The 8,202-nt window shown below is 51.1% G+C and overlaps 1 protein-coding gene and 1 pseudogene across 1 annotated transcript; one reads left to right on the top strand and one right to left on the bottom strand.

Annotated features, from left to right (window-relative positions):
• On the bottom strand, window positions 1-61 carry LOC113616961 (uncharacterized; annotated as a pseudogene).
• Window positions 62-5,080: 5,019 nt separating this feature from the next.
• On the top strand, window positions 5,081-7,681 carry LOC113616960 (armadillo-like helical domain containing protein 1; the record flags this gene model as incomplete). The annotated part of the gene is made up of 6 exons (XM_027100308.1): window positions 5,081-5,291; window positions 5,393-5,486; window positions 5,611-5,740; window positions 5,833-5,910; window positions 6,219-6,300; window positions 6,374-7,681. Coding segments are annotated over 6 exons (801 nt in total), but the record flags the coding sequence as incomplete, so codon positions are not given.
• Window positions 7,682-8,202: the final 521 nt, after the last annotated feature.

Below are 8,202 nucleotides of genomic sequence, written 5' to 3'. Positions count from 1 at the left end.
TCCACGGAAATCTTTAGTAAAAGGCGAAAGATTTATGCGTTCTGAAGAGAAACCAGAGTATGCCGTCATAGCCTCTCACACAGTCCTCGGCTAACTGGAAGTCCCAAGGCACCAACGGTAACTATTTACCCGCAAACAACGAGTGACTTCTGCAATTATTTCACACACTTCTGTGAAAATATCCTGATTCCGAGCGGGGCTGGGAGTCAAAAGAAATAGAAGGCTAGAGCCTTTTGAAAGTAGGCAAGATCCCGAATGCAATGCATTCTGGGTATGTAAATGAAGCTGAGTCACCAACCTCGCGCTTCGGCAAATGCCTTCCTTTATTAGTTTTCCTGCTCGGTCTAGAACCACCACCAGGGGGCGAAGCAGAAACCAGATAGGAATATAGTCGCCGAGCCCAGCCAGAAAGTCTGTTTTATTTTGTTTTGTTTTTATTAAGGGACGACATTTATTCCTTTTCCAAATGTTACAGTAAGACCAGGGGCAAGAAAATGGTTTTAGCAGTTAGGGAAAAGAAAAGTGCAAATCTGGAGTTTGGCCGTTAAAAGTTATTTACAACACTGTGGGGGGAAGGAAGAAAAGAAGTTGTTTCACATTACAGGCCTCCCCACAACCCCAAAGCTTAATACTTGCTTAAAAGTCAAAAAAGAGACACAGTTGACTCACAAACTGGAGGTTAGATCTTGAGTAAGACATTTAGAAAAACCTAGACAAGGGCAGTGTCCTCCCCCGCCCAGTTGCCACTGCAGGCACAGCACAAGAGACTACAAACAGCAGGGGAAGGTGGACACTCAGAGTTTGGGAGTGTAGGCACCCCCACCTCTGGCTCACGGATTTGGGGAGTAAACATAACCTACTTGGAGAAGAATTGGGGAAGACAACCAGCAAACTGCCTTCTGCGTGGCTGGGAAAGGGAAGGAGGTAGGGCCAGGGGCAGGAGAATTTCACATCAGTAACCTAACTTGGGAAACTGCAAGGGACCATCTTCAACTGGCCTTAAGAGCAAGAGCAGATGGATGATGGTGTTGCCGAAATATCAGCTTGCCTGTGCACCAATGCCGAACAGAAATACGGAGACAGATTTTGGAGGAAGAGAGAGATGGCTTTATTTTTCTGCCAGGCAGAAAGGAAGACACAGCAGGCTAGCGCCTGAAGAACTGTGCCCCCATCTCCTTCGGTAATAGGAAAAGATTTTATATGCGGGGCTCGCAGTCTGGCATATATGATAAGGATCAAAATAGTGAAGGTCTTGCATTCTTCTTCTTCCTGCGTTATTTCATAACAGTCACTGTTGGCCTCACAGCCCGGTAACTGGGCCGGTGTGTCTCGGGGCTCTTGGCCTGCGCGACCTTCTTTCTGAAATGCAAATGCTACAGGGGGTGATTTGCTACAAGGCAGTGCAGGATGTAATTCACATAGTGTTAAAGAGTCATAGGTTTGGGATGTTCCTGGTGGCACAGTGGTTAAGAATCCACCTGCCGGGCTTCCCTGGTCCCGCAATGGTTGAGAGTCCGCCTGCAGATGCAGCGGACACGTGTTCGTGCCCCGGTCCGGGAAGATTCCACATGCCGCGGAGCGGCGAGGCCCGTGAGCCATGGTCGTTGAGCCTGTGCGTCCGGAGCTTGTGCTCCGCAACGGGAGAGGCCACAACAGTGAGAGGCCCGCGTGCCACAAAAAGAAAAAAAAAAAAAAAGAATCCACTTGCCAATGCAGGGGACACGGGTTCGAACCCTGGTCTGGTAAGTTCCCACATGCCAAGGAGTAACTCAGCCGGTGTGCCACAACAACTGAGCCCAAATGCCACAACTCCTGATGCCCGCGTGCCTAGAGGCCATGCTCTGCAACAAGAGAAGCCACCCAATGAGAAGCCCGCGCACTTCAACGAAGAGTAGCCCCCGCTCGCCGCAACTAGAGAAACCCCACACGCAACAACGAAAAACCAATGCAGCCATACATAGTAAATAAATAAATAATAATGTCCATAAATTAAAAAAAAAAGAAAAGAAAAGAAAGACACTTTCCCCTTTAGAGCAAAGGGCAGGCATGCTTACTGACTGCTATATAACATTCAGGTTCTCTGAAATCAGGGTTCCTCTTTGTAATAAAATCCATTGCATAAGCAGGCGTTCATCTGTGTTACTCCCATGGGACTTGGGGGCAAAGGGAACTGATGCAAAAAGAGAAAACCCATATAATCAATATGAAGACTATAAAAGGAGACATCATTATAGATGGTACATTCATTAAAATGATTTTGTAATGACATAATGAAAACTTCTTGCAATATGTTTGAAACTTTAGACGAAAACAGCGAGAAAATATAATTTACCAAAACGTACTCGAGAAGTAGAAAACCCAAAGTGTCCTCTAACCATTAAAGAAAAGGAATCAGTAATTAATTTTTTCCATAAGATCAGAAGCTTCAGAGAATTCGATCAAACATTCAAGAAAACATTCTAGTCTTAAACTCTTCCAGAGATTAGAAAAAGAGAGTACATCTTTTCCAAAAATCCCTTTCAAAGATTTTCCTGGAGGAGCGGCCATAGCACAGGAATAGACACCAGTCTTGGAGAGTTACAATCAGTAAAGGAGAGAGTGGCAAATGTAGCTAAGTGTACTCTGGCCTCTCTTCACATCACTTGTCCTTTTTTGTTTTTTCGGCTGACTTTGGGTCTTCGTTGTGGTGCGTGGGCTTCTCGTTGCAGTGGCTTCTCTTGTTGTGGAGCGCTGGCTCAGTAGTTGAGGCACGTGGGCTCAGTAGTTGTGGCTTGCGGGCTCTAGCACGCAGGCTCAGTAGTTGTGGCGCACGGGCTTAGTTGCTCTGCGACGCGTGGGATCTTCCCAGGCCAGGGCTCGAACCCGTGTCCCCTGCATTGGCAGGTGGATTCTTAACCACTGTGCCACCAGGGAAGTCCCAGATCACTTGTCTTTTACCTTTTACTAAAGATTTTGTGGAGAGGAATGTGTGGGAGGGTGCCTTCTCATCTAAGACGGAAAGTTTCCAAGGTTTCATCTATTAGGTATGACCTTTGCTATAGTTTTTGGTAGATAGCTCTTACCACACTGAGATTCAATTTTCTCAAACTTTCTTTCTATTAAGATGATATATGTGCATTGCTAGATGGCACATTATTCCTTTTACACACTGCTAGACTCAATTTGCTAATATTTTGTGTAGAATTTTTGCATCTGTGTTCATGAGTAAGATTGCTATATAACTTCTCTAGAGCCTCACTTACAGCTGGGGCAGGGAATCGGAGAACGCAGTTCCCAACCTACAACTTAAACTTGGAACTGCTTTCTGAAAGAACAAGTTGGCTGCATCTTCTATCTCTTAACTACGCACCTCTTTATAGTTCTACACATCAGCCATTTGTCTTTGAAATCCCACATACTTACCCTTATCTAAGTAAAACCTCAAAAGATTCCACTACCAATTCTCAAGTGTTTCTCTCCACGAAAGTCTTTGCCAAGACACAAAAGATTTCCTTAAACTGGGGAGGAATGTGTATGTGAGTACCATGCATGCCCATCCTCCCATATATCGTTGGTCCCCCAACGTTTGTGCTGCCTTTGTACCTACCAACAAAAACCTGTCTTCCATTGTAGAGAATGACCCCTAAACATGTTCTTACTGGGTAAAAGCTCCTGACAAGAAAATAAAAGGTGGGACTTCCCTGGTGGCGTAGTGGTTAAGAATCCACCTGCCAACGTACGCTCGTAAGATCCCGAGCAACTAAGCCCATGCGCCACAACTACTGAGCCTGAGGGCCACAACTACAGAAGCCCCCACGCCTAGTGCCGGTGCGCCACAACAAGAGAAGCCACCTCAAGGAGAAGCCCGTGCACTGCCACAAAGAGTAGTAGCCCCTCTGCTTACCACAACTCGAGAAGGCCTGTGCACAGTAACAAAGACCCAACGCACCCTTAAATAAATAGATTTTAAAAATTTTTTTAAAAGGAAAACAAAACATTATTTTTTGTTTTTCAAACAGATAATACTGTTAATATTTCTCACGTAGTCTACACTGCATTCTGGTATGCAGATGAGCTAGTCAGGGAAACAACTGTGCCCTCGAAGTAGGTGGAGAGGCCAGCGGCACTTGACTCTGCAGCTGGGGGGACAGCTCATTTCTAAGCCCCATCTTCCATGCAGCAAGCACTTGTGTTTACCCGCTGTCCTATCACACCACATTACCTGCCCGCTTCCAGCTCTGCCTGTCTGCGGTTCTTTTCTCTTTACAAAAATATTCAGTCCTCTGCCATCTTCCCAGGCTCTCCCACAGCCCACCGACCCCTTTCATAGCACTTGTCACCAAACTGTTCGCCGGGCACAAGACGTGTCCTATGCAGGTTGGCCGAAAGGCTGAGTCAATGCTAGGTGGAATGAATGACTGCGAAGCAGCCACAGAAAATGCCCTCTTTAAATTCTAGTCCCCTCCTCCTTCCTAACCGAATCTTTCCCTCCTTTTGCTTCCACCGCTTCCTAGCTGTGGTACCTTATGGCAAGTGCTTTACCTCTCTGTGCCTCATTCCCTCAAATGTCCAATAGGGATAAGTCATCATGCTGTTGCAAAATGAAGCTCCTTGGTCACAGGGATCGTCACTGGGACTCTGAACGGAGAGCCCTCTGCACAGAGCCTAGGCAAACAAGGCCTCAATAAGGGTCCGTCAGAAAGGAAAGTTTCTCTAAACTGCTGTCGACCTCACCTCCTTTCTCATTTTCTGCTACACATCCCCACCCACTTGCTCTGTCTCCCCCTCACCCCTTGTCTTTCCCCATCCTGTCTCCCTTTGAAGACCCGCCGTCCTTCCCTCCTCCAGGAAACCTAGATTCCTCAAAGCCCTCTGGCGGCCCTACCTCTGTGGGGCCTCCAGCTCTTTTCAGCCTCTAAGCCTCCAACCTTCTTCCTCCGGCTCTGGCTGGTTCTGTGAGTCCCAGGGGGCCTTGGCCTCCTCCTCCCTCTCCCCTTTAACCACGAGATCCAGAAGGGCAGGTCTGAGGGGTTGCAGCCCAGCTCCCCCCACGCCTGGCACAGTGCTGGCCAGTAAGAGGTGCTAAGAAAGGTCGATAAAGAGTTGGAGGGGAGGGGGTGCTGCTTCCTTGCGAGGGCGAGGGCGGGGAGTGGAGCGGCGGGCCTCTCCAGCGCCCCTGCCTTCCCCAGCCATCGAGCTGATCAAGGACCTGGTCAACTACGACGTGTGCCCGGCGCTGCTGAAGGGCCTCGTGGCGCTGCTGAAACCGTCCTTCAAGGAGACCAGCAAACAGCAGTCCCAGATCGTCAGCGGTAGGGATCCACTGAGAACGGGGTGGTGGACCCCGACGGGGCAGGGTGGAAGATGAGGACGAGGGGTCCTCCAGTCTCACGGCCACTCCTCCCTCTTCCAGACTCTTCGGTTCTGCAGCTCACCACCCACCTGCCGTGGTTTTTGCAGCAGGCCGCGGCGCCAACGCCATCAGGTAAGCGGGCAGCAGGTAGTGGGCGGATGCGGCAAGCCAGGCTCCGGCGCTGCCCGCGGGCCCCCAAGAGCGCTCCGGCCGCCAGAGGGTCCCACGGGGCCGCAGCAGCACGAATCCCACCCCCACCCCACGCCACCCCCGCCCAGGATCCTGGCGCGAGGCAACACGAGCCTGGCCGAGGAGATGCTGCACCTGCGCGTGGTGCACAGCCTCATGGCCGCCATGGGCAACATGGACCACAGCAACAGCCAGCGGCAGGCCAGCCTCACGCTAGAGGTGCGCTGGGCGGCCGGGTGGCGGGCGGCAGGGCGGCGCGGCAGGCACAGAGCGTGGGCACGGCAGTCACGCCCCCTCGCCCGCCCACGCAGTACTTTGTGCAGTTATTCCCAGTGGTGGAGGAGCACGTGCGCAGGTCCATGGGGGAGGAACTCTACAAGCTCTTCCGTGTAAGTGCTCCCGCCCCGCCGCGCCCCGCGGGACACAACAGTGCCCCTGTGCACAGCCCAGCGCACGGCCCCTCCCCCTGTACACCCCCCACACAGATCGGCCTCGGGGCCGGCAGCGGGAGGGACTGCCCTGGCTTGGGCTTCTCCACCTGGCACCCTTCCGTCCCCTTTCCTGCCCTTCCACTCAGGTTAAGAGCCTGACCGCAGCCTGCAACCTCCATGTGCCCACGCCCAACTCCAAGTCCAGGTTGCCCTGGCATCCAGCCCGCCCTGGCATCCAGCCCAGTTCCCCTTGCTCCTGTCCTCAGGGCAACGCCGAGGACTTGTACAGGAGAATAGATAGCAATCAGGCGGACATCTTGGCGGCCAACGAAGTCAATGTCACCAAAGGTGAGTGGGGTGTGAGGGGGCTGGAGCAGAGGTGCGGCGGCACCCACACTCAGGCTCATCTCCCTGTCCCCAGAGCTGCATCTCAGTGGCCTCTCCGACAGCACCATGAGCTCTTACTTTGGCCATTGTAATCAGGGTCAGGTGGCCTACATCACACACTTCCAGAGGGAGGCTGTGGGAGAAAAGGAGCAACAGAGCCTCCAAGGCAAGCCAGGAAGCCCAGGCTGTGTGGCAGGGAAGCCTGGCAGGAGGAAGGAGCCAGGGCCAAGCTCCGGTTGACTCTTCTTGGCCCTTGGTGGGAGGCTGGGGATCTGCCCGCCAGAAGGGGAAAAGGAGAGCTGGCTGGGAAGGGTTCAATAAACAAACGGTCTTGCTATCTGTCTGGTGTCCGTGTGTGGAGGGCAGAGGGCGATCTAGTGAGAGTTATGATGACGGGTCGGGGTGCCTCTGCTCACCAAGGAAAAACGCTGGTCTGAGGGGAAGGACCACCAACGTCGTAGAAGATTCAAGGGCACAGCCTGAGGAGCGGGCCTTACCTCAGCTCCCTGCTGGCCCCTGCGCTCTCCCCTCCAGGACACCACACCCACCTGGTTTTTCTCCTGCCTCTCCGGTTGCTTCCTTTCATTCTCTTTTGCTGATTCCTCCTCTTCAACCCAGCTTCCTTCAAGGTGGAGTGAGGCAGGACTCTGACCTGGAGCCTCTTCCCTACCTTTACACCCTGGTGATTCCATTGCTTTAAATACCACTTCTGTGCAACGACTCCCACGTTTCTATTTCCAGCTAAACATTTCTACCTCATGGTGTTGTCGAAGAAAAATTTAATCAGTCGATCTAAGAAAGCAATGGTAAATTTTATTTGAGCCAAATTGTGGCGTATGAGCCGGGAACAGCCTCTCGGAAAGCTTCAAGAAGTGTTCTGCCTGTGAGAGGTCAAAGCACAGTTATCCAGGTCTTTGTTCGTTAAATGACGTACACAGTGACATTCACACAATCCACATCGACACCTACAAAGCAAGTAATGGGTCATGGGTCATCAGGGCCCCTTACAAGATCAAGGAGGAAGGTTATCTCCTAAGGAGTTATCTTGTTGATACTAGGAGAAGGTTGCTCTTTACAGTTGACCAGGTATTTCTGCCGACGGGGAGGTTGGTCGATGCATGGTGCAGATATGCAATGCACAGTAGAGGGAAGAGAGGAGGCCAAAGGGCAGAGAAAATTATTTATGTTCAAATTTTCCTTGACTCCCTTTAGAATATGCATTTGTATTTCATCAGTGTCCAAAGCTGAACTCCCAGTCCTGTGCCATCTTCCCCAACTCAACTGATGGCAACTCATCCTTCCTGCCACTCAGAACAAAATCGTGGTGTTCTCCTTGATGTCTCTCTTTAACCTCTTGATCCATCCTGTCTGTTGACTCTACCTTCCAAATATACCCAGGATCCAAGTATGTCTCACTACCTCCATTGCTAATACTCGGGTCCAAGCCACCATCATCTCTCCTCTAGATGACTCTGCTTTCTGCCCCATTCTCTTTGTCAGCACAGCAGCCACAGTGGTCCTTGTAAACTTCAGATTCTGTCACTCTGCTCAGAACCTTGCAGGGCTCTCCATTTCACTGAGTAAAGCCCAAGCCCTTACTGTTACGGCCTCCACGGTGATCTAGGCTCCCATGACTTCTGAACTCTCTCCTACTTCTCTCTCTCTTCTTCACTGGGCACCAGACACATTGGCTGTGTGGTTCTTGAAGTTGACAAAACAAGCTCCCGCTTTAGGCTTTTGTGCAGACTTTTCTGCTGAACACTTGAGAGAGGTCCTCTTCCTAGAACCCTCACCCCAGGTGTCTGCATGGCTAACTCCATGACCTCCTTTCAACTCTTTACACAAAAGGTATCTTCTCAGGAC

Source organism: Aethalodelphis obliquidens, unplaced genomic scaffold, assembly GCF_003676395.1.
Source record: "Aethalodelphis obliquidens isolate GAN/ISIS:26980383/991018 unplaced genomic scaffold, ASM367639v1 scaffold1020, whole genome shotgun sequence".
Taxonomy (NCBI): domain Eukaryota; kingdom Metazoa; phylum Chordata; class Mammalia; order Artiodactyla; family Delphinidae; genus Aethalodelphis; species Aethalodelphis obliquidens.
The sequence above is the reverse complement of the archived record's forward strand: the minus strand, read 5'-3'. Positions and strand labels throughout refer to the sequence as shown.